General features: G+C 40.2%; 2 protein-coding genes and 1 pseudogene across 5 annotated transcripts in view; 2 read left to right on the plus strand and 1 right to left on the minus strand.

Annotated features, from left to right (window-relative positions):
• ITFG1 (integrin alpha FG-GAP repeat containing 1) overlaps positions 1 to 6089 on the minus strand; it is a 242724-nt gene extending 236635 nt beyond the window's left edge. Inside the window, exons 1-2 of the mRNA XM_075537119.1 lie at positions 5704 to 6089; positions 4159 to 4231 (exon numbers count right to left, since the gene is read on the minus strand). Coding sequence (XP_075393234.1) covers positions 4159 to 4231; positions 5704 to 5911 — 281 coding nt within the window. The 5' untranslated portion in view covers positions 5912 to 6089. The remainder of the gene's footprint in view (positions 1 to 4158; positions 4232 to 5703) is intronic.
• Positions 5348 to 27147, plus strand: part of PHKB (phosphorylase kinase regulatory subunit beta) — a 245632-nt gene continuing 223832 nt past the window's right edge. For 2 of the 4 annotated variants that reach the window (XM_075537118.1, XM_075537114.1), the window contains exon 1: positions 6158 to 6304. In XM_075537118.1, coding sequence (XP_075393233.1) covers positions 6229 to 6304 — 76 coding nt within the window. In that variant the 5' untranslated portion in view covers positions 6158 to 6228. Of the gene's footprint in view, positions 5505 to 6157; positions 6305 to 8706; positions 8820 to 27147 lie in introns of those variants that run through there. The other 2 variants (XM_075537116.1, XM_075537115.1) reach the window with 2 other exon arrangements.
• LOC142432524 (eukaryotic translation initiation factor 3 subunit F pseudogene) overlaps positions 11546 to 27147 on the plus strand; it is a 33694-nt pseudogene continuing 18092 nt past the window's right edge.

Below are 27147 nucleotides of genomic sequence, written 5' to 3' on the forward strand. Positions count from 1 at the left end.
AACCAAACCTCACTGCCACTGAGTAACCCTATAGGACATGGTAGAATCGCCGCTGTAGATTTCTGAGACTTTTAACTCATTACTCAAAAAAGAAAAGAAACAAAAAACTCACTGCGATTGAGTCAATCGTGACTGGTAGTGGCCTGCGCCTCCCATGGGTTTCCAAGGCTGTAGCTGTCTACAGGAGTAGAAAGTCCAGTCTTTCTCCTGTGGAGACCATGTGGATCACAGCCCAATGTGTAACCACTATACCACCAGGGCCACTTTAACTCTACAGGAGTAGAAAGTCTCATCTTTCTCCCATGAAGCATATGGTGGTTTTCAACTACTATTCGTGTAACTAGCAGCACAAAGTGTAAGTCACTAATCTACCAGGGATCCCTAAGGGCATAAGAGTAGAAAATACAAATAAATAGTATTTTAGAAGAGAATAAGGGCAGAAAGAAAAGTTCTTGCAAAGTAAAAATGGTGACAGTTAAAATAAAAAATTCAATAGAAAGCATGGAAGATAAAAGTTAATAAAAAACTGTAGAAAAGAAAAATAAAACAAAATGACAAAACCAAACCAAGACACAAAACAAACTCAGATAAAGTAAAAGTGATTGAAGCTACACAATCCAATAACTAACTGATAGGAATTTATGTGAACAAAAAAATTTATCAAAAAAATACAATAAGAGCCTGTCATAAAATCCCAAGGACTGAGCTTCAAAGGGCTCAGAATAATGAATGCAAAATAAATCATACTAGGACACTTCACAAAATTTTAGCACAAAAGGCAAAAAGAAGAAACTAATAGCTCTCAAAATTAAAACAAGTCCTATTTGAAGCAATAGGAGAAAGAATACCATTGGGTTTTTCAACAATAGTGCAGGAAGTAGAAGACCATTCACAAACCAAACTATTGATAGTGAGTCTAAAATGTTTTTGGACATGCAATCACCTACTATACATCCTTTTTTGGGAATTTCCTGAAGGCTGAAACAACTAAAGATAGTAGTTAGCACAGGATCCAAGAAACTAGGGACCAAAAAAAGAATGAAAAAAACCTAACATATTGCCATGTACTCATGACAGGAATATGACAAGTAGAATACCGACAAAGAAATTACAGATCTATGCAGAGGAAACTTTAAAAGCAACCATCTACTTCCATGGGAAAACTATACAATAAATAAAATAAATATACTGTAATTGTACATATTCTGAAGTACAGAGACGTGCATGGTCAAAATATAAGCAGAGATGACTGACAACAGAAATTTAAGAAAAAATGAACAAAATATAAAAGGGCTAAATCCTTATGCAAGGCGCCCTAGCGGCACAGTGGGCCATGCATTGTGTGGGGCTATAACTGCAAGATAAACATTTGGGATCTATCAGCTCTAGTGTGTCCTCTAGGGCCACTATGAGTTGGCATTGCCTCAATAGCAGAGGTTTAAAGTTAAAAAATTGTTTAAAATTGTTAAATTATTTTTAAAACCTATGTATGCTTATAAAAACCAAGTGATGATTTTAAAAACAATAAATCACAGAATTATAGCATATTAGTTGAAAATATGAAAATTATGAGAAGAAACAACTAAAATTTTTAAAAGTTAATATATTTGAAAGAGGAATAGTGGGGTGGGGGAGGAAAGGGTATCGGACAGTTAATTTTACTTTGAAAAATACTTGAAATAAAGTAAAACCAAAGTTTATAAATTTACAGTTTTTTTATCTCCTAATCTTCCAAAAATGATCACTTCTCGTGCCCCGCACCTGTTCTTACATGACATTTATCAATTTCTTTTCCTTCTCCACTCCAAGCATGCTGATACCTAGTACTCATGAATACTTCTCAAGGTACTTTTTATCCATTTATAACATTCCTCTCATGTTCTAATTCAAGGCTCTTCTTTTTTTTTTTAATTTTAACAATTTATTAGGGGCTCATACAATTCTTATCACAGTTCATACATATACATACATCAATTGTATAAAGCACATCTGTACGGTCTTTGCCCTAATCATTTTTTTCTCCTCTTTTCTTCTTTTACATTTTATTAGGGACTCATACAACTCTTATCACCATCCATACATATACATACATCAATTGTATAAAGCACATCCATACATTCCCTGCCCCAATCATTCTCAAGGCATTTGCTCTCCACTTAAGCCCCTTGCATCAGGTCCTCTTTTTTTTCCCCTCCCTCCCCTTTCCCCCCTCCCTCATGTGCCCTTAGTAATTTATACATCGTTATTTTGTCATATCTTGCCCTATCCGGAGTCTCCCTTCCCCTATTCTCTGCTGTCCCTCTCCCAGGGAAGAGGTCACATGTGGATCCTTGTAATCAGTTCCCCCTTTCCAACCCACTCACCCTCCACTCTCCCAGCATCGTCCCTCACACCCTTGGTCCTGAAGGTATCATCCACCCTGGATTCCCTGTACCTCCAGCCCTCATATGTACCAGTGTACAGCCTCTGTCCTATCCAGCCCTGCAAGGTAGAATTCGGATCATGGTAGTTGGGGGGAGGAAGCATCCAGGATCTGGGGGAAAGCTGTGTTCTTCATCGATACTACCTCACACCCTAATTAACCCATCTCCTCTCCTAAACGCCTCTATGAGGGGATCTCCATTGGCCGACACTTGGGCCTTGGGTCTCCACTCTGCACTTCCCCCTTCATTTAATATGGTATATATATACATATACACATATATACACATACATATACACACTTATATCGTTGTTTTTTTTTTTTGCATGATGACAAGGCTCTTCTTTAAAACATCTATTAGGGTTTAAGTATTGTAAAGTCCAAAATTCATCATTCCAAAAGGCACTTTCATAACAGTTTTCATCTAATTCATCATACCAACCTTATTTATCATACAGTTAGTAAGTACTATCAATTTAAAATAGTTTTCACTATCTCTTTTTTGAACAAGAACCTAAAATGATTCACCGCCACTCAACAGGATCAAGTTCAAACTCTTCTTTCTGTTATCTGTGAAGGCTACCTTACAGTATTTATCTCACCTTCCTACCCTAAAGCTCTCCAAAGTGTATCCCCTACTTCTGACAGGCAAATCTTCAGACCCCTTCCTACAAAATGATGTGTTTACATCTATCCATTGTTAATTTTATGCCAACAACCCTGAGCACTCCAATCTAAATTTCATTAACTTAAAACTGACTCAACTGAAACAACAACTAAGTCAAGTTCAAGTCCCATGACCTTCTGGAAGCTGCCACACTAGCCTAAGCTGGTTCATCTCTTCCTCCTTTAACTTTGATAGCAATCAATCTTGCTTCTTCTTTCAGAACTATATTGGCTCATTATGGCTGATGGTAACTAAGGTTTTCATAAAATGTCAGCTTTATTAAAAGAAAAGAGCTATTATTCAAATATTTCTGAAATTTAAATTTCAAAAATTTTTTTCAAACGTTTGAGTTAAAGTTCTTTAAAACTTACTTTAAAAACTGTTTATGGGGGGGGGGAATGAGGAGCTGATACCAAGCGCTCAAGTAGAAAGAACATGTTTTGAGAATGATGATGGCAACAAATGTACAACTGTGCTTGACACAATGAATGTAAGTATGGATTGTGATAAGAGTTGTATGAACCCCCAATAAAATGATTTTGAAAAGAAAAAAAAGTACAAATATGCTTGATACAATGGATGTAAGTATGGATTGGATAAGAGTTGTATGAGCCTCCAATAAAATGATTAAAACAAAACAAAACAAACATGATTAAAAATATTAGAATAGCAGTCACTGACATTTTGGTCACTGCATACTATTCTCTCCTAGCCAAGATCATCTGATGTGCCTCCTATGAATTATCTGGCTACCAGGAGCATACCTAGGGTGATGCATAATTCCCAACACATTCCAGAAAGCTTATTTGATTACAAGAAGAAGGGCGGTTTTATAGAAAAAGGACAAAATCTACTCAAAATTTATTTACTAATTAAATCATCTTTCAACTTTGGTCCTTTTACTATTTTTCCTAACAAATTACTTGCTACTTAAAAATTTGTGGGTTTTGTCACAATATCAGTGTTCAGTTCGACTGATTTTAAATCCAATTCAACCCAACCAGTTATTGCATACTCATTATTACACTAACAAGTAATACTTCTCAGAAACAAATATATTTGTACTTACTTCAAGGATACCTTTACTTTGGGCTTGAAATAGGGAGCATTCTGGTCTGCCAAGAAGACGATTAAATCATTTCCTAAAATAAGTGAATACCTGACATTAGAAAAATGTTCCCATTAAGAAATCCAAACGGTGATGACAAGCTTTTGAGGTACTGTTCTCCACAAGGAAATCATTCGATTCCTGTTTCCTTGTTCTCTCCCTAGTGAAATGGGCTCTCCAGATAGTATATCCTCAGATTAATGTTCAAAGCAACAAAGAAGCAAGCAGTGTGAACACTGAATAACTTAGTGGGATTCAGACAAACTGAAGTCAAATTTGATGATTTAAAAGAACCATCTATGAACATGTCTTTTAGCTTTATTGGAGGCATTATTGTCCCCAAACCTAGCAATACAGGCCCCTTTAAGGCTGTTTACCAAAGACACAAAGGATTCCCGATGTAACAAGAACATGATGAAGCATATACATAGAAAAAGTTGAAACCTCCAAGGTTGTTCTACTGTTCAGGTTGATGCATTCTTGGAGCACGAAGAGCTCTCACTGGGACAGATATGAAATTGTTGACCTCAAAAGGGGCCATCATTAAAGTGTGTCCAGATATTATGGAATCTGACACTGACTCATACAAATAGGGAAAATAAACAAGGCCTACAAGACTCTGGAGTTCTGAAGGGCCCCCAGAATCCTGTCTGTCAGGATCTGTGTCAACTCTTAATTTACTTTCTCTGTGCCCTTGATCTTAAGCAGCCCCTGCTTTTGTGGGTACCCAACAACAAACATTAAGTACCACTGACAGCATGGAATGACAGTTAAAGCAAAGAACTTTCAAGAAGCACGTGTTGGCAGTGAAAGTGAGGATTTGGGAGGCTACAGGGTAACAAAGGTGACAATTGGGAAAAGCCAGGTGGGATCGGGGGCACATAAAGATAAAGACTAAGCAGCTTGGGAGGGAGGAAACTGCAGTTTGGGGGTGCTTCCAGAGACACTGGGTTTTATCAATGGGCCAAGAAAAAGCTTTGTAAGTGCTGTGGAATGTTCAGGGCCTTGGAAGGACAAGAGCTTCAGAGAAAGCTGGGGCGTGTTGGGTTATTACGTGGTGAAGCAGGAAGAAGTCTCTTGTAAGTCACTGAAGTTGCATTTCTTCCTGTTCACCCATGGGGAGTAGGGCTCTGGGACAATACAGCAAATACAGGAAGGAAGGGGCGGGCCTTTTGGATTGAATACAGCAAACTACAGAGGGATTTGTAAGTCGAGTGATTGCAAGGGGAGAAGAGGGTGGGTGCGTGAAGGCCGCAGGCTTCTCAGGTAAAAACAAAACAAAACGAGGCGTCGCCAAGACACTGGAGGTACGTTAAACTATGGGGGTGGCTGGATCCGACCCTCTGTTTGGAATAGGGATAGCTGTCAAGGATGCTGGAGAGTAGGGAGAGGGAGACAGGGAGCGGACATAAGGGTCTGGGAAATGCAGAGGTCCTGTCTCTAGGTGGAGGGATGGAGAACCAGGGTGGAACCCAGGGGCAGAGGGAAGGCCGGAGAAGCACTGACTTTCACGTAGCACGAAGAGGTCCGTCTGTTTGTCGGAGTTGAGGTCTCCGAAGGCCGCTACTGTGCCCCAGGCCTCGGCCCCAAAGAGCTCGGCCGTGACGTTTTGCAGCGCCCGCGCGGGGGCCGGCCCGATCACGAGCAGCGCGAGCCCCACAAGCAGCTTGGCTCGCAGGGCCCGGGAGCCCTGGAGCCGGTCCGCCGCCGCCATGGCAGCGCCTCGGCCCCCACCCTCCGGGCCACAGCCGTGCTTGACGGCAGCCGTAAAGCGCCGCGCCACTGGCCGGGAGCAACCACGGGCAACCCCGACGCGCCGCGGGCTGCTTTGGGCTTTTTGCGCCCGCTTCTCCCCAGGCAGCTCTTCTGACGTTTGCGAGGCCGTGAAGCAAAACTTCAAGCTGGTTCTCGCGCTCACTTCCGGCTGGCCCGCCTCTCGACGCAGTCGCGCGGGGGGCGGGGCGCGGGGCGGGGCCGGCCGGGCTGACTGGCGGCCGGCCCGGCTGGCTACAAAGTATCCGCCTGAGCGAGATGGCAGGGGCTGCGGGGCTCATGGCCGAAGTGAGCTGGAAGGTCCTGGAGCGGAGAGCTCGGGCCAAGCGTTCAGGTTAGAGAGGGACTGGGGTGCGGCCTGCCTCCACCCCGCGGGAGGTCCTCGCTCTCTAGCGCCCCGGGCTAGGGGGAACCTGGACTTGAAGCTGGGTCTCTTAGAAAGCTGGCGGCGGCCCGGTGCTGGACTACCCCCACCTGTAGAGCCAGGGGCCTGTCTCAACGCACGCCGCTGTGTGCCACTTAAAAAGCAGTCCCATCTCTCGAAATCTCTCCTTTAGACAAGGGGCGGCTTCAACCTCCCTGAAAAGGGAATGAGTGGTGTGTGTTTGTCCGCAACAGTCAGATCTCTTCAGTCTTCTATCTGCCCCTAGAAACCCGCTAGCTGGTCATTGCCCTATTTCGCAACGTTCTTTTACAAGCCCCAGAAATTCTTAGCCTTAGCAGAAATCGACGGGTCTAGAACTTTGAAGAGGGCCACATGAGCGAACTTTAGGGCTCTGAAGGAAGCTGGCACCTTCTTTGGGCATGCGATCCCAGGGCATGTCGTTTTGAGTTGCAGCTTCTTAGCCCCATGCCCTGAAAGCCTTATGCCCCAAAGCAGTTACTCGGTTCAAGTGTCCCGAAATAACTTTTTCAAATGGCAAAGTCATGACTTGAAGTTAGCACTTGGGGCTGGATACTGATCCGAGAGCTGCGATTGAAATTTCCCTTTTTCTTGACAGACTGGAAATAATTTTGAGCTTAAAATGCACTTATAAAAAGGAAAAGTGTTTGGGTACAAGTCTTAAGAATCTCTAAAAAGACTATTGTTAATTCAGGAGCACCACAAGAAAATTATTCTAGGAACATTAATTTTACATTTGGCCTGGTGTTTTTACTCTTTCAGTTAATTGCTCCCTTTATATTTAGGGGTTATCTGTGTATTAAGGTTGTAGTTATCTGTTGTGCGTGCTGCCCTTAAAAATTGGTGACAGTATATTAATTCAATCCAATCATTATTGCCAGTTTCATTGTTTCTAAACTTCCCCTAAATTGCATCTTTACTTAGGTTAAATCACCTACTAAATATGGGAGGGAAAAACCTTTGTAAAGTAGCGCTTAGAATATTTTAGAGTTAATTCAATTACTCGGAGAGTCGCCTGTATTTTTGTTATGCACTCTTCTAATATTCCACACATATTTATAGAAATTTGTGGCTTTGTGTGCTACAAAATGTGTTACTAGATTGAAAATATCTAGACAAGAAAGTATTCAGTTTTCTAATAGAGAACTGAGCGTTTTCTGTTCTTGACACGTTTTCACCTTTATAAGAAAAACCTCTTTTCCTTTTATAATCACGTATTCAGTCCTCTGCCATCAAGTCCATTTTGACTCATAATGACCTTAGATATGGTTCCTGAGGGTGTAAATCTTTACAGAATCAGATAGCCCCAATTTTCCTCTGTGGATAGCTGTTGGTTTGAACCACCAACCTTGTGGATAGCTGTCCAACACTGGACAACAGCATCAGGGGCCTTTTTAATAAGTACAGTCTTTGTTTCTTCTGAAATACATGTTATAGCAGTGAGATTTGTTGTGTTATTTTTTTTAGAATTGAGAAAAAATGTGAAAGTATTGAATTCAGTCACTTAACTGCAGTGTAAAAAAGCTCATAAATCAGTGTTGGAAGTTTTATTTAGTTTATATCGATTAGTGAAGACCTACCAATTGAAATAATTTCTGAAAATTTATAGTTGTTCTTGAAGTTTTAGATTAGGCGTCTTCAAACTATGGCCCACGGGCCACATGTGGCCCGCCAAGGACATTTATCGGGCCTGCCAGGTGTTTTGTCCCATTTGTTTTTTTACTTTAAAATAAGATCTATACAGTGTGCACCAGAATTTGTTCATAGTTTTTTTTTTAAACTATAGGCTGGCCCTCCAATAGGTCTGAGGGAAAGTGAGAGGGACAGTGAACTGGCCCCCTGTTTAAAAAGTTTGAGGACCCCTGTTTTAGATTCTCCTGTTAACGGTGTAGAATTATAACTGAAGTATCCACTTAAAACAGCTTATTGAGTGAATCAATTACTACATATTTAGAACAATGTGATTCTGCTTGTTACTTTTAGAAAAAAATATATAAACAGTTTCATTTGAAAAATGTACTAACCTATTTTTGGTGTAGATTCTACTGCAGAATTCTGAGCATTGTTACATAGTAGCATAATCACTTGACTGAACAAGAGAGAATTTTACTTTCTTGTAATGCTAAGGTGAATGTTATCTATTTCCTGTCTCATGCATGTAAGCAAATGTAATTTATCAAATGTAGAGAATCAAATTTTTAAGCCTTAAAAGGGAAAATGAAATGACAGTGAACCATAATTATTGCCTTTGTTATGTGTTGCATCATGTTAATAACTGCTCATACTGCTTTCAATTAATCTAACGCTGATTGCTTCTAACCTTCACTAAACAGTTTTGGAAATTGCCATAGTGTAGCCTGCAACACTTACGATTAGAAACAACCATTTGAAATGGCCAGCTCACCTGCTGTGGTTGTCCTCTCGTCGCCTACACTCTTAAGGTCTGGTAAGTGTGTAGGCCCTAAAAGGGTCACTTAGTACTTTTTAAAACCCTTTTCTCCCTAAAGAGATTAATGTCACTGCAAATATCATTTTAGCCTTATTTCTTTGGTAGGCCCAAACCCTGGCACCATTTCTGCTTTTGTTAGGCTGCACTGTATTTCAAATGTGACCTATCCTGTCATCATGCAAAGTATGGGAGGGTCCAGGTTTGACCAGGGGCAGTTCATTTTTGGTTCTAGAGACCTCAATTATCAAATGAGTATATAAAGCAGCTCTTTAAATCGCTTTTGTTCTCTTGAATAATGGAAACAACTTTCATAAACTGTTGGTCAACATCCAGGAGTTCCACTGATTTATCACTTCCCTGTGAAATATTTAGGTATTATCCACGTATTTGCATAAATAGAAAACAGGTTATAGGGGTGAAGCCACTGGCACCAAGTTATGAAACTTTTATATTTCATCGCACCCTCCCATGGCTTCTTCGTGGGAGGGTTGAAGGAAACTTTGGTCAATTGGCTTTTAACCAGGTTGGTAAGTCTTTTGAATTCCTGCTCAGGTGAATGCACATAATTTTGAAACTAATTTCTGGGAGGGTCATGGATCCAGGATTATCCATGTATGAATTTCCATTATGAACATATGCCTTTTTAAATGCATCTCTGTCAATATACAGAGGAAGAAATGGGTTTGTTAAATGGCCGCAGTGATGAAATTAAATCATAAACTCTAGGGCCTTTTCCCGTACATCCTGGCTTAACTTGGGCCATTTAGAACACTGTTAAATGCTTGAATACTAGAAAAAAAATCTATTGGCAAGATGTTCCATTGCTTCCTTTTTCCCCCCATAAATAATTTTATTGGGGACTCTTATAATTCTTATTACAATCCATATATACATCCATTGTGTCAAGCACATTTGTACATATGTTGCCATCATCATTTTCAAAACATTTTCTTTCCACTTGAGCCCTTGGTATCAACTACTCATTTTGCCCCTCCCTCTCCCACCCTCTTTCTCTCATGAACCCTTGATAATTTATGTTATTTTTTTTCATGTCTTACACCGACCACTGTCTCCTGCATTGTTTCTAATATATATGAAGCAAACTATTTAATTCTTAGCATCCAAAGATCGTTAGATGTCAGATGAGCCCGTCCAAACAATGACTGTGAAACTTATTTGGACTAACTACCGCTCCGAAGTGGTTCCCTTCCTCATTTTCATCTGTACTTTAATTCCTGTGTTGTTAAGATAAACCCAAACTGAACTCACTGCCATTAAGTCAATCAACACGGACTCACAGCTGCCTCTATCGGTGTCTGAGACTGTAACGCTTTACGGGAGTAGAAAGCCCGCGCTTTCTCCTGGGGAGTTGCTGCTGTATTATTATTATTAAAAGATCATTTTATTGGAGGCTCTGACACCTCATAACAATCCATACATCAGTTTTATCAAGTTTCTGCTGGTTTTGAACTACTAACCATGCAGATCCCAATGAATAACCACCATACCACCAGGGTTGGGGAAGAACATTACTAAGAAAAGAAATAGGCAACGACTTGCAAAAGATCACAAACAGAAAACAAAGCTTATACCTTAAGGAGAAAAAATGATTCTTCAGTTGTCATTTCTCAATGATAAATAACAATGTGTAGCAATGTCAACTTATTTCAGATTTCATATTTGGACTAAAAGGAGAATATGTCTTTGGTGTTTTTTCTTTTTAGGCATGAGGCTTTAAGCATCCTTCTTTCTTGGCTTTCCTAATAAAGACCTGGTGGGTTTCAGCATTGGCAAAGCCATTCAGTAGGAACTGGAATATAGAATGCTAAAGATATGCTTTTATACATCAATAGTTCCAGAAATTTCAAAGCCCAAGAACTGTGCTTTAACATTAAATTGAGTGTTTGAAGGCATATACAAGTAGCTTTTCCAATGCATTTTATTATATCAAATAGAGTGCATCAAAAAACAAAAAATACAAAGCTGCAGTATTCCATTTTAACGATTGATTGCTTATAAACTCATTTAACTATATGTGCTTTCATTTTGGGTCTTTTAGCTAAAATTTAGTAAGACTATAAAGAAATGTTTACAATTTAATATTGTTAAAAAATAAATACTCATTGCATTTATTTATTTATTTGAAATATGGCATTTATGGTGGAAGTGATTTGTTTTCATGTTATAGTTTCTTGGACATTATTGTAGGAGATTATTTCATTGCACAATTTAATTCAGCAATCATTTTATCACGTGTTGTGGGCTCACAACTCTACATTTCACTGGTTCTTCTAACTAGAAACTACCCAGTATTGTAAAATATGAAAGCCAGTATTTTGATTTTGGAAAATTAGTCTTCTATGTATTGGGATTGTTGCATGCATTTTAACACTCCTTAATCCTGCTAGATGGGTGTTCCTGCTATTATTTCTTTGTTTCTACCTTTTTTGAATTTTTTGGAGTGCTGCATTTCTACATGTGCACACTGGGTTGTGTTCTGAATGTTAACTTGCCAGTATTTGCTGGGGTTGAGTGCCATTTCTTTTGTTTTGATTGCATACATCCAAAGAGAGATCTAGCTATGTAAAGAGCATTGAGCAAAATGTACAAGACACAAACTTTAGAATGAAATTCAGCAACCAAAATAAATTACATCTTCTTTCTCTAGTAAACGACTGTATTGTCCTATAATTTCAATTCTTTCCATTTCTTGTTTGGCCACTATGGCAATAAAAGTATGTCAGGTTAGAAGAGTTGGCCAGCTTTAGCTGCAACGTTAACATTACAGTTCAATTATTTGTAGTAATGTTTATAGTATATTGTCAAGAGATACAAAATATCTTGGAAATTTTGGTTTCATTCTTAGGTGTCATAATTTTTAAAATCATTCCTTTGTAAAATGAATCATCATTATCTTTATCTTGACTTTCTAATTTTATTAACATTTGATGAATTTATTAGCCCCTGCCTTGAATTTTCCCCATTACTCATTCCTCTTTAGATTCTTCAGTTAATTTTCTCTATTAATGTGATTTGCTTATCTAATAGAGTTTACTGTATAGTTTAGGAAAAACTCAACTTGTTATTTTACATGTCTAAAACACTATTCTTTTTAGGAATTTATGTAGCAGTTTGTTTTCAATTTAATTTAGCAGTCAGCTATTTGAAAGAATTCTTGTGGCTTAGCGAGATCACAGGCTTCAAAGCTCCGGGACAGTAGTGCATTTTAAGACCGATGAAGGAGTATCCACTGAAATCAGCTAAAGGTAGATTTGTTTGGTTTTTAGTTTCTCACGAGTGGGTTCCCACTCTGTGCCACTTTATGTATCACAGGATTGAACAGTTCTGTTCTTATGCCATCTCCACGATGGTAGATATGTTTGGGGATTTTGAGAATTTCCTTAATTTCTCTGCACTCTCATGTCCTTTCCTAGAGTCAGTTTTTCATGGCAGTGTATCCAAAGGAAGTGGACCAACGTTAACCTCAGTCCTTATTCTTTTATTTTCTCAGTCCTTATTCTCAGAAACATTCTGGTTATATTTCTTCTAAGATTGGTTTGTTCTCCACGCATCTTTTTTTTATTATTATTTGTCAGACGACATTGTACCTTTGCCATTTGTCTGACTGTTATCTTTATCAGACTGCATTGTACCTTTGAGACTCGATTTCCTTCTCTGTAAAAATGGGAATAATAAAATTTACCTGTAGGATTATTGTGAGGATTAAATAACATGTTATGTGTTAACTATGGAATTACGTGATATGTGAATATTATAGCAAGAAAACTACTAAAAACCAAAGAAACCAAAGCTGACCACTGGTTCCCATAGGTGAAGGAAGAAGAGTTTTTGCTTAGGGGCATTGAGTGATGTTATGGTGTGGAATAATTTGGAAAAGGCTATCGATGATGGTTTTACAACAAGCAGAGTATAATCAATGGCACTGAATTATACACGTAGAAGTTGTTGAATTGGAGAATGTTTTGTTGTGTATATTTTTGCCACAATTTAAAAAAATACATGAAACAAAAGTATGTTCTACACATCTGATATTTAGTAGCTTCTCCATAAATTTTACTTTTCATCCTTCCAGAAAACATATCTTTTGTAATATTGCTAATATGCATTATGGGACTGATGTAGTTATTTCTTAAGATAATAACTTATTCTCTTTCCCTCATTTTGTTATCTATTTTCAAAGTATCTATTTGATTAAGAAATTGCGCCATGCTTAAATATAATTATCTTGAATTAGATTGCCCAGAATCTAATATTAATAGAGCTGTGTTACTTAATAGTCCATTCCATTTTAGCTTTCATTTATTCTAATACTATCTCATTTTTATCAACAATCACCTACAAATTTAAAGAGACTGCTGCGGACAGTTTCCATAGAAACTCCTATTAGCAGAAAGACCAATTGTTATGCATAATTTACATATGTATGCAGTGGTGTTTTTTTCATATATATATGAATTGTATTCTGCCAGGAGCTCTGCCTCTTCTTATCAGGTTGTGCCTATGATGTTGTAAGCTTTAGGGAATGGAGGCTGCATGACATGGACTAACTTCTTTGGCATGAATCCCAGTGCCCTTAATGCTTATTCTCTCTGGGGGCCATTATCCTCAGCATTGGTGACACTTCAGGAAGAGTACAACCGCTCCTCTTACTGCTTTAGGTTATTAGAGAATATTCATATTATACATCCTAAAAGCTATTTTCCTCTGAATATTATTTTTCTTGTCCTTCTTACATGAAACAAACAAAAACATACAAGGAGTGTCCAAGAACACTTATTTTTGACTCTCTCAAATACAACCTGGCCATGACAGAACTAATTTTCTACTATTCCTATTCTAAACTTTCAAAAAATAAAATATAAAACAAAATCTCACTGTAATAGAGTCGATCTGACTCTAACAACCCTATAGGACAAGGTAGAACTAAATATTCCCCATCACTACTAACTAGCCACCCTTCTCCCAGCTGCTCGAGGTGAAAGATAGGGCGTATTCCTTTATTTGCTCTACCCTTTTTATTTTTCACTCAGTTTTATGTGTAGTTCTTTCTACTCCATCTTCTGAACAAATTCTAGGCTGTCTTTCTCCACGTGTGCTTTTGCCTCCTCAATTCAAACTATTTTCACTTCTACTCTGGACTACTGAACGATCCTGGTCTCTATACTTTTGTCCACTATAGGCTGTTCTCCAGGGTGATGGAGCTTGAAGTGTACATTAGGTCATTTCACTCTCCTTAAAGTTCTCCAGTAACCTTCAGTACCCTTAACACAAATTCCAGTCCCATCTTATGAGCTAGAAATCCTGTCCTTATTCTAGCTTAAGTCTCTGAACACCTTGTGGACACTCCTCTTCTCTCTTCCTGGTCTTTAGACATGCTGTCTGGTTTTCCACGAGACACAAAATTAGTTCTACTTTTAAGGTCTTTTTTGGTAGCCATGTCCTCTCCCTGCAAAGCTCTTATCTGATCTTTGCGTATTTTACTCCTTCTAGTTGCCGTTTTGTTGTTAAGCACCATGTAGAACTCAATGAAGCATTCCCTTCCTGTGCCATATTAACAATAGTAGATATGTTTGAGCCCATTGGTGAAGCCACTGTTAATTTATCTCATAAAAGGTGGTTTTATTCTTCAGTCTAACAAGATACCCTTTCTCTGAGATTAGTCCCGCTTTATAACATGCCCAAAGTACCGTATATACTCAAGCATAAGCCAATCCGAACATCAGCCGAGGCACCTAATTTTACCACAAAAACTACATTAAAACTGGGCTGAAAAACTTGGCTTATACACAAGTCTATACAGTAAATGATTCAAAGTCTTACCTCTATACTCCTTGTTTCTAGGAGCACTGGCTGTACTTCTTCCAGGACAGATTTGTTTGCTCTGGCAAATACTTACAATATTCTTTGCCAACACCATAATTCAAATGCATTAATTCTTCTCTGACCTTCTTATTCATTGTGCAGCTATCACATGCATATGAGGTAATAGAACATACCATGACTCTTGTCAGGTGCTGCACTTTAGAATTTCATGTTTAAAAAATAAATAATTAAAACAAAAAAGAATTTCATGTTAACCTTAGCTTAGACTTTTACTATCCAGGCATATCACACTTAATAGACTCACTCTTTGTGTTTTCTTTTTATTTCTTCTTTTAATGTTTCTGTTGGTCTTTTTTCTTATTATTTATCTTTCTTTTCCCTCTTACCCCTAAACAAACAAACAAAAACATCCTTACTATCATCAAGTCGATACCAACTCTGAGTTTCTGAGACTGTAACTCTTTTTTTTTTTTCTTGGTCATTTTATTGGGGGCTCTTGAGACTGTATCTCTTTCTGGAAGTAGAAAGCCCTGTCTGTCTTCTGAGGAGCAGCTGGTGATTTCAAACTGCTAACCTTGCAGTAGCAGCCCAACTCATAATCACTATACCACCATGGCTACTTCCTGTGGCAACCATTATATAATGTTGTGTGTGTGTGTGTGTGTGTGTGTGTATGTGAACGAGAGAGAGAGCGAGAGTACACCTTTTATGAACTTTTGTAATCATGATCTTATACAAATTTTGTCCTTTTAGATTCTTTTACTACACTCAGTATTATTCTCTTGATAATATTCCTTGATAATATTCTGTATTCCTTGAGTAATATTCTCAAGGTTATACCAGAATATAAGCTCTACAAGAGCAGAGATTTTATTTACAAACAGTTTTTGACTTAACGGTGGGGTTTAGTTTTGATGACTCCATTGGAAGTTCTGAAATGCGTTAATTGCTTCTTTTTAAATTTGTTTGTACTTATTGTCTTTATTATTGATATCTTTATAAATCTGATTCTTATTTGTCTTTGGGGTTGACAACATTACATGTGCATTTACAGACATAATGACATCACTAAATTACATTATAGTAGTGATAAACCAAAAAATCATCACCATATAGTATAGACCACTGTACATTATAGGATGTGATAAACTAAAATCCATCTCATTGCTGTCAAGTCTAATCCCATTTATAGTAACCCTACAGGACAGATTGGAACTGCCCATATGCTTTCCAAGGCTGTAAATCTTTACTGAGATAGACTGCCACATCATTTTTGGGGGAGAGGGGTTCATTGTACATGCTTTCTTACCGTGGTACTTTTAGTTGCAGTATCTACAGAAAGAGTCTCTTCAAAGGCACTCACACACACCCAGACACATACATGCAGACTTCATACCACATGTCCTTGGACCCATACCACTGAGATGTGAGGGTCACACTCTCTTAAAATTAGGCAGCTATTGGGGGTGGGGGGTGGGGAGGTAGAGTTGTTGATTTGTTCTCCAGTTTTTTTGTGTTTTTAAGAAAAAAAGCATGGGATTGCATTTGATCATTACAGTGCTATTTACGTTTGTGTATATGGCACTGAATAGTCCTTGCTGCCTTTGGTTATGTCCAAGACTTTCCCATTGATCGCCAGAAGGCTGCGTGGGTTGGTACTCAAGCAGCTGGTCTAAGCTGAAGTCCTGCTTCTTCATAGGCGGTAGATGGGCAACCAGACTCTCTTTGCCTGTGCAGTGCCTGGGCCCACACATTCTGCAGCATCTCCCCACCGCCCATCAGAAGCGCTAATGCTACTGCTGTCAGTTGTCCCCTTAGGCTGCCAAGTTGCCTCTCCCAAGCCTCCAGGCTGTTGCTGCTGCCTTGCTGTTTCTCTTGCTGTCACTCACCAGGGTGCCCAGCTTCATTTCCCCACCATACACCGCCATCAATGCCTGTCAGCCCACATCTTTCATTTATGGAAGAGCCAGTCGGTTTGACCTTCCAGCTCCTTTTTTGGTACCTCAGGGCTTAACCATAGTGTGACACCTGCGATCTTTATTACACTCTTACTGTCATCGAGTCAATGATGACTAATAGCGAGCCCTTTTGGGTTTTTGAGGCTGTAATTGTTTACAGGAGTAGAAAGCCCAGTCTTTCTCCCGAAGAGCCGCAGGTTTTGACCTGCCCACCGCAGAATGCATACCAATGCATTGCCACTACACACAGGGCTTCTATTACTATGAAATGTCTTGTGGTTCGATTTTATGTCAACTTCTACCTGGATCAAAATGTAGGGGTGGAGTTCAACCAGTCTGTCAGGTGAGGAAGCCTTCTTGGGTGTTTGACCTCTTTATACGAGAGACTGGAACTCTCTACCTCTTTTTTGTCTTTCACCTTCCTGATTGCTGAGATGTATTTTCTGTTTCCCGTGGTAGACTCATCTGGGAGGCTGATATACTAACAGAACATGGGAATACTGCATGGTTTAAAATCAGGAAAGGCATGTGTCAGTATTGTATCCTTTTACCAGACTTAGTCAATCTGCATGCTGAGCAACAAATCTGAGAAGCTAGATTATGTGAAAAAGAATGCGACATCAGGGTTAGAGGAAGTTTAACAATCTACAATATGTGTATGACACAACCTGGCATGCTGAAAATGAGCACTTGAAACACTTGCTGATGAAGACCAAGAATTACAGCCTTCAGTTGGATTATAACTCAATGTAATGAAAATCCAAATCCTCATAATCAGACCCATAGGTAACACCAGCAGAGAAAAGATTAAAATTGTAAAGCACTTTATCTTGTTATATCTGCAATCAGTCCTCATGGAGCAGCAAACCATGGATCAGTTGACACATTGTATTGTGTAAATCTGCTACCCGATACCTCTTTAGAGTATTGGAAAGCAAGGATAGTACTTTGAGGACTTACGTACATCTGCCCCAAGATGTGGCATTTTCAATCGCCTCATATGTATGTGAAAGTTGGACATTGCATAAGGAAGATCAAAAAAGAATCAATGCATTTGAATTATGGTGCTGGCAAAAATATGAAAAGTATCCTGAACTTCCAAAACAACAAACAACTGTGTCTTGTAAGAAGTATAGTCAGACTGTTCCTTAGAGGCAAGGATGGAAAGTCTTCATCTTGTGCACTTTGGACACGGTATGAGGAGTGAGCTATCTCTGGAGCAGGCCATCATGCTTGGTAAAGTGGAGGGCGGCCCTTGAGGAGATGGAGTGACGACAGTGGCTACACCAGTGGACTCTTGAAACACAACAACAAGGGGGAGATGGCAGAGGACAGGCAGTGCTTTGCTTTGTTGGACGTATGGTCACTATGAGTTGGAACCGACTCAATGGTACCTAACAACAACTACAACAGATGTCTTTGAAGTGCCTGGTGGTGATAATAACAGTACTGCTAGTAACAAAAGTGATTATAATGTTAACGAGGATGACTTAGAAAGCTAGTCTTACTCAGTGTATGCCCAGTCGCCATCTGAGTGCTGCACATTTGAATTTCTTATGCTAGCAGTTCTATTACACTCTGGAAAAAATCAAAACACAGAGAAATAATTTAAAATCACACAGGTGTATATGATAGAGCTAGTAGGTATGAACTCAGTGCCATGAATACCACCCTAAACTATGTGTACTGCCTGCCTCCTCTTCATCATCATACTGCGTAGTACACCCATAGACTTCTTAAATAGATTATTATTAATTATTAGTTACCCCTTGTGATCCTCAAAATTCTCTCATTCATTTCAAATGATCTACTGCATTTCAGATGATCTCCATGTTGCACCTCTCTGATGTCATAGGCATTTGTAGTGAAATGATCCTGGTTTCTGGGAGCACAGAGCCTTATGTAATGCTAAAGGGACCAGTGCCCTGCCTGTTGCACCGGTCTCCTATTGAACTTCGTTGTAGCAATCCCCTTCTGCTATTCTATTTCCTCAGACAACCTATTTTTTAGTTGCTGATTTTCAGGTGATTTTTCTGAAATGTAGAACTCAACGTGCTTTCTATTACGGACCAAATTCTACATCGCTTGCAAAATTGAGAATGAAGGTTACAGGAAAGGCCTGTCTGGACATGATATTTAAGCTCAAAAGATGAAATAGGAGTCAAATAAAAACATGGGGTGAGGAAGGTGCTAGACTAAGATCCTGGGACTAGATAAAGCTACATTTTTTAGATGATGGTGTGGAACTCGGTGAATGACAACAATGGGTGAGATAGAGGAACTATCATGGAAAGGCCTTGGGACTTTGAAACTACCAGTATTTAAATTTTATTGTAAATGGAAAGGAACGCAATTCAAAGATTTGAAGTATTAGAGTAAAAAGACATGATTAATAATTTATCAAGCCCCTCAGAACATTTTGTGAACACTGAATTGAAACAACCTGATGGCATTTATAATGATTTAGAATATGATCATTAAAAGATAAACATTTTCTGGCTGTATATGATATAGTGAAATCTTATATGCAGTCTTATTATAATTTTATCCAAATATTTAAATGGCATGAGCCCATTCAATTTTTGTAGGGTAACCTGCCAAATTGTGTATTTTTTAGGCTGCTTAATTAAGACTGAAATATACATGTAAATAATATTTCATTTACTTCTAAAAGACTGACTGAGTGGGACATAACTATTCAATGATGTGTATTGGCTTAATTGTTAAACATACATGTGCTTCATGAATTTCTTTAGTTGTATTTTCAAATTATGTTTAGAAAGCAAATAATAGAATATTTTAACTGACGATATTAAATACTTCATCTTAAAAATTAGTAGATGCCTTCTGATTGTTCTATGTAGCTCTGTATGGTGTGTTTTTAGTAATTCCCACTTATTCTTTTTTTTTTTTTTTAACAATTTATTGGGGCTGATACAATTCTTTTCACAGTTCATACATATACATACATCAATTGTATAAAGCACATCTGTACAGTCTTTGCTCTAATCATTTTTTTCTCTTTTCTTCTTTTACATTTTATTAGGGACTCCAACAACTCTTACCACAATCCATACATATACATACATCAATTGTATAAAGCACATCCATACATTCCCTGCCCCAATCATTCTCAAGGCATTTGCTCTCCACTTAAGCCCCTTGCATCAGGTCCTCTTTTTTTCCCCCGCCCCTCCCTCCCCTTTCCCCACTCCCTCATATGCCCTTGGTAATTTATACCTCGTTATTTGGTCATATCTTGCCCTATTCGGGGTCACCCTTCCCCCCTTCTCTGCTGTCCCTCTCCCAGGGAAGAGGTCACATGTGGCTCCTTGTAATCAGTTCCCCCTTTCCAACCCACTCACCCTCCACTCTCCCAGCATCGTCCCTCACGCCCTTGGTCCTGAAGGTATCATCCACCCTGGATTCCCTGTACCTCCAACCCTCATATGTACCAGTGTACAGCCTCTGTCCTATCCAGCCCTGCAAGGTAGAATTCGGATCATGGTAGTTGGGGGGAGGAAGCATCCAGGATCTGGGGGAAAGCTGTGTTCTTCATCGATACTACCTCACACCCTAATTAACCCATCTCCTCTCCTAAGCCCCTCTATGAGGGGATCTCCATTGGCCGACACTTGGGCCTTGGGTCTCCACTCTGCACTTCCCCCTTCATTTAATATAATATCTATATACACACATACATATATACATATACACATATATACACATACATACACACACTTATATCTTTTTTTTTTTTTTTGCATGATGCCTTATATCTGGTCCCTTGGGCACCTCGTGATCGCACTGGCAGGTGTGCTTCTTCCATGTGGGCTTATTTGTTTCTGAGAGAGATGGCCGCTTGTTCACCTTCAAGCTTTTAAGACCCCAGACACTATCTCTTTTGATAGCCGGGCACCATCAGCTTTCTTCACCACATTTGCTTGTGCACCCATTTGTCTTCAGCGATCCTATCATGGAGGTGTGCAGTCAATGATATGATTTTTTGTTCTTTGATGCCTGGTAACTGATCCCTTTGGGACCACTCGATCACACAGGCTGGTGTGTTCTTCCATGTGGACTTTGTTGCTTCTGAGCTAGATGGCCGCTTGTTTATCTTCAAGCCTTTAAGACCCCAGTCACTATCTCTTTTGATAGCCGGGCACCATCAGCTTTCTTCACCACATTTACTTGTTCACCCACTTTGGCTCCAGCCGTTGTGTCGGGAGAGTGAGCATCATAGAGTTCCAATTTAATAAAAGAAGGTATTCATGCATAGAGGGAGTGTTTGAGTAGAGGCCCAAGGTCCTTCCGCCACCTTAATACTTGACCTATAAATATCGACACAAAGATCTATTTCCCCAACCTCCTATATATATTTGCATGTACATGTCTTTGTCTAGACCTCCATGAATGCCCTTTGACTCCTAGCTCTTTCCTCCATCTCCCTTGACCTTCCTCCTGCCCTACTACCATGCTTCATCGCCACCTGGGCTAGAGTATACCTCTTCTCTAAGCAACCTTACCCTTGATCATTTCCCACCAGGCCTGCCACTCCCCCTTCTCTACCCTTTGGGGTCCCATGTTTTTCCCTTGTCCCTGGGTTTGTTAACACCACTTCCTTACCCCCCCTACCCCCCACCCCAAGTCCCCCCAGAACTGTCGGTCCCGCTGTTTTTCATCCAGATAGTTCATCCAGCCTGTCCTATTCAGACAGACCTGTGGAGTCACTAACATGCACGAAAACTAGACAGAGGAACACAAAGCAACAGTATACAACCAGACAACAAAACAACCAAAACAAACCACTGAAAAAGAACAGAACAAAACAGTTCACAAGAGAAAAGCTTGTAGTTAGTTCAGGGATCTTTGCTGGCCCTTAGGAGCGTTTTCCAGTCCAGTCTGTTGGGGCACCACGCCCTGGCCCCAAAGTCCACTTTCAGCATTCCCTGGGGACCTTGCCACTCCATTCCCTTGCTGTTCCGCTGCACTCCCCCAGTGATTTGCCTCGGTGTGGTGGGATCAGGTCAGGTGCAATTCCCACACTGTGTCTCCGGTGCTGTCCCCTGTATCGCCCTTAGTCACTGAGGGGCATCATGTCTCATAGTAGGGCCAGCCATGTTGTTCTCTCTGTGGACTGGCTGCTCTACTCAGGAACATCATCATCACGGCCTGGTGGGCCAGGCTGTGCTCCACTCTCTCCTCCTGCCCCTTCTTCTGCTCCCGTGTGCTCTGATCAAATATGTCCATCTCCCATAGCTGCAGGGTCAATGTCGTCCTTTGGAACAAGTTCTTTTTGGGTGAGGGGCAGGAATCCACTTAATTTATGGTGCTGGGGCCAGCCTCCCAGACCTCTCCACCGGTTCCGTCCTCCACGCCGGGATATTGCATTCACACCTTGCGACACTGGGTTGAAGTCTGGTCCCACTTTCCCTGTGGAGATATAAACCATACCCTCCCCTTGGGTGGATTAATGCCCCATTTCTGTCATGCTGATTGTACTTACCTCAGGGGACTCATGTTGTACCTGTCCCTTTGGGTCTGGCTTACCTCGCTTAACATAATTCCTTCCAGCTCTTCCCATGAAATAACGTGTTTCATGTGCTCATCGGTGCTTTTTAGCGCTGCATAATACTCCATTGTGTGTATGTGCCAAAGTTTGCTAATCCACTCGTCTATCGATGGAAACTTAGGCTGTTTCCAAGTCTTTGCTATTGTGAATTGTGCCGCAATAAACATTGGAGCGCATATGACTGGTCGTGTTTTATTTGCTGCTTCAACCGGGTATATGCCCAGTAGAGGGATGGCTGGGTCGTAAGGTAGATCAATTTCCATTTTCTTTAGGTATCGCCAGATTGCTTTCCACAGTGTCTGTACAAATCTGCACGACCACCAGCAGTGGAGGAGGGTTCCTATTTCACCACAGCCCCTCCAACACTTGTTGCTCTCTGATTTACTGATCTGGGCTAGCCTGAGGGGTGTTAGGTGGTATCTCATGGTTGTTTTGATTTGCATTTCTCTTATCGCAAGGGACTTCGAGCACTTTCTCATATATTTATTGGCCATATTGATCTCCTCTCTAGTGAAAGTTCTTCTCATTTCTTTTGCCCACTTCTTTAGGGGGTTAACTGTTTTCCTCTTTTTGCAGGTCATGATGGTGTTGTAGATTTTAGTAATGAGCCCTTTGTCTGACGTGTCATTACTAAAAATCTTCTCCCAGTCTGTGGGTTGCCTTGTCACCCTCTTGGCAAAGTCTTTCGAGGTGCACAGGTGTTTTATTCTTATTAGATCCCATTTGTCGATTTCTAGATCACCTGTGTGTGTCCCCTTCCCTGTTGCAGTGAGCCTATGTGCTCCCTGGGCCAGTGCTCTGAGATTAGTCCCGATTCCCTCCTTAATGGTCCTGATGGTTTGGGGTTTGACTTCTAGATCTGTGATCCACCTTGAGTGTATTCTTGTGCATGGGGTGAGGTAGACGTCTTGTTTCAACTTTCTACATGTGGATATCCATTGTTTCCAGCACCACTTATTAAAGAGGGCATCTGCTTCCCACTTGACGTTTTTGGGACCCTTGTCGAAGATCAGTTGTCTATATGCTGATGATTTTACTCCTGGGTTCTATTCTTTTCCACTGGTCTGAGGGTCTATCATTGTGCCAGTACCATGCTGTTTTGACCACTGTAGCTGTGTAGTAGGCATTAAAATCAGGTAGGGCGAGTCCTCCAATTGTGTCCTTCTTCTTGAGGAGTTCTCTGCTAATTCTGGGTTTCTTCCCTCTCCATATGAAGTTGGTGGTCAGTTTTTCCAATTCTTTGAAGAAGGTTGATGGTAATTGGATTGGTATAGCATTGAACTTGTAGAGTGCTTTAGGAAGAACTGTCATCTTTACTATGTTCAGCCTACCTAACCATGAGCAGGGGAGCTTCATCCATTTGTGAAGGTCACTTTTGGTTTCCTGTAATAGGGTTTTATAATTATGCTTATATAGGTCTTTAGTATTTTTTGTTAAGTATATTCCTAGGTATTTCAGTTTGTTCTTGGCTACTGTGAAGGGTACTTCCCTCTTAATCGCCTCTTCCATGGCCCTGTCCGATGTGTATAGAAACCCTACCGACTTCTGTTTATTGATCTTGTATCCTGCTACTCTTCCGTATTCCTCTATTGCTGTAAGTATTCCAACTGTGGAGTTTTGGGGGTCTTCAATGTATAGGATCATGTCATCTGCAAATAACGATAGTTTCACCTCCTCCTCTCCCAACTGGATCCCTTTGATGTCCTTCCGCTGTCTTATGTTGTTAGCCAGAACCTCCAAAACGATATTGAATAGAAGAGGGGACAGGGGGCATCCTTGTCTTGTACCCTTTTTCAGTGGTATTGTTCTTGTCTTTTCTCCATTGACTATGATGTTGGCTGTTGGTCTTTCATAGATAGCTTGTATGAGCTTGAGGAACTTACCTTCCAATCCTATCTTCATGAGTGTTTTGATTAGGAATGGATGCTGGATGTTGTCAAATGCTTTTTCTGCATCTATGGATATTATCATATGGTTTTTATCCTTTTTCTTCTCGATGTGGTGTATGATATTGATGGATTTTCGGGTGTTAAACCATCCCTGCATCGCTGGGATGAATCCTACTTGGTCGTGGTGAATGATATGTTTGATGTTCCTTTGTATTCTATTGGCCAATATTTTGTTAAGGATTTTTGCATCTATGTTCATTAGAGATATTGGTCTATAATTCTCTACACTTGTGGGGTCTTTTCCCTGTTTGGGTATCAAAGTAATGCTGGCTTCGTAAAATGAGTTTGGGAGCTTGCCGTTCTTTTCTATGTTATGGAATACTTTGTGGAGGATCGGTGTCAGCTCTTCCCTGAATGTTTGGTAAAATTCTGCTGTGTAGCCATCTGGCCCTGGGGCCTTTTTCCTTGGTAGGTTTTTGATGACACTCTCTATTTCTTCCTTCGCTATGGGTTTGTTGAGGTTCTTGATCTCTGTCTCAGATAATCTAGGGATAGATTGTTTTTCTAAATATTTATCCATGTCTTCCAGGTTTCTGAATTCATTAGAATACAAACCTTCATAGTACTTTGTGATTATCCTTTTTATCTCATTGGGGTCTGTTGTTATTGCCCCCGATTCATCCCTCATCCTGGCTATTGATGATTGTTCCTTTCTATCTTTGGTAAGCTTTGCCAGGGGAGTGTCAATTTTATTAATTCGTTCATAAAACCAGCTTCTAGTTGCATTAATCCTTTGCATTGTTCTTTTGTCTTCCCACTGGTTTAACTCCACCCTGATTTTTATTATTTCTTTTCTCTTGCTATTGGAGGGGTAGTTCTGTTGACTCTGTTCTAGTTGTTGGAGGTTTTGTGTTAACATATCTGTCATACGCCTTTCTTCTTTTTCCATGTATGCATTCAGTGATATCAAGCTACCTCTGATAACTGCCTTTGCAGTGTCCCATAAGTTTTGATATGTTGTATGCTCGTTCTCATTAGTTTCTAGAAATTTCCTGATATCCTCTCTGATCTGGACCTTAACCCATTCATGTCGCAGGAGATCGTTGTTTATTCTCCAATTGGTGGCCCTTGCTTTTCTGGGTGCCCTCCTATTAATCTCCAGCTTTATGGCATGGTGGTCTGAGAAAGACTTCTGGATAATATCTATGTGTTTGAATTTACTCAGGCTGGCCTTGTGCCCCAGCATGTGATCTATTCTTGAGAAAGATCCGTGTGGATTGGAGAAGAATGTGAAACCTTTTGCTTTTGGATGAAAGGCTCTATAGATGTCTATCAGGCCCTGTTGCCTAATTACATTGTTTAGCTCTCTGGCCTCTTTGCTGAGCTTCTTTCCCTGTGACCTGTCTTTCTCTGATAGTGGAGTGTTGAAGTCCCCCACTATTATTGTTCTTTCCGTGATTTCTTCTGTCATTTTTTTAATTGTTTGACGAAATTTGCCGCACCATTATTAGGTGCGTAAATATTCAGTATGCTTATTGCTTCCTGGTTTACTGAGCCTTTGAGCATTATGTAAGGTCCCTCTTTGTCTCTTTTTATGTTTTGGATCTTGAGATCCATTTTGTCGGAGATTAAGATAGCCACTCCTGCCTTCCTGGAGTTACCATTTGCTTGGTAAACTTTCTGCCAGCCCTTTATTCTCAGCATATGCTTGTCTGCTTGCTTAAGGTGTGTCTCTTGCAGGCAGCAGATTGATGGGTTATGTTTTCTAATCCAATCCTCCAGCCTCTTTCTTTTAACATATATATTGAGCCCATTTGTATTCAAAGTGATTATTACAATCTCTGGCTTCATGGTTGCCATATTCTGTTTTGTGTTTTGGGTCTTTGCCTATCTTCCTTCATATCAGTGTACTGCGTTTGAGTGGAGGGTTTCTATCCTGTCCTCTTTTCCATCTGAGACCGTGTTGTCCTGGTACGTGTTGCTGGCATGTTGGCTTCTAGATGGAGATGGGCTATATGGTGGTCTCCTGGTGGTTCTAGTTGGAGCTTGATCTTCTGGCCATAGTGAGTCAGCCAGTATGTTCTGCAGGGTCGGGTGACTTGCAGTATATTTTTTGAATTCTTCCTTGTCCTGGAAGACCCTTATCTTACCCTCTATCTTAATGGATAACTTGGCAGGGTATAGGATTCTGGGGGAGGCATTTTTATCTTTCAGTTTTTGGAAGATGTTGCTCCATTCTCTCCTCCTCTTCATGGTTTCTGCTGATAAGTCTGAGTATAACCTTACCTGCGCTCCTTTGTATGTGACTGTCTTCCTTTCTCTTGATGCTCGTAGAATTTTCTCTTTTTCCTCTAAGTTGGATAATTTTACAATTATATGCCTTGGCGTGTTCTTCTTGGTGTTTAGCTTAGCCGGTGTCCTCTCTGCTTCCTGTATGAGAGTCCGATTCTCCTTTGTTAGGTTGGGAAAATTTTCTTCCAGCAATTCCTTTGCTATCTTGGCGGTCGATTTGTGTGTTATGTTGTGTTCCGGTAGACCGATTATTCGAATATTATTCCTCTTCATAGCATCTGTCATTGATCTCAGGCTGTCTTCTGTTTCTTTAATTTTCCTATCTGATTGTTTTTCTCGCTTGCTTCGTTTGGTTTGAGCGTCCTCGAGTTCACTGATACGGTTCTCAGCCTCCTCAAGCCTAGATATAGCTTCTGTGACCTTTTGTGTGGCCTCTGCTACCTCCTCTGTTAGTTTCTGCAGTTCCTTTTGGTGGATAGTATTCATCCCCTCTATTGTGGACTTCATCCCCTCTATTGTGCATTTCATCCCTTCTATCGTTGCATCCTTATTTTGGTTTGCTTCTCTTAGCTCCTGTATTACTGCAAGCAGAGTTCTGAAGATTTCCTTTTGTGGCTGATCTATATCTGTTTCTTCTATGAGTGACGTTAGGTCTGTTAAAGTGCCTCGTTTTTCTGATTTTTTTGTTGGGAGTGATGTGGTCTGTTGATTTTTCCTTGATCCTTTAATAGGCCCCATGCTTCTGGGAGACAGGAGTAACCTTATTGTGT

This window comes from Tenrec ecaudatus, chromosome 18 (genome assembly GCF_050624435.1).
Source record: "Tenrec ecaudatus isolate mTenEca1 chromosome 18, mTenEca1.hap1, whole genome shotgun sequence".
Lineage (NCBI taxonomy): Eukaryota > Metazoa > Chordata > Mammalia > Afrosoricida > Tenrecidae > Tenrec > Tenrec ecaudatus.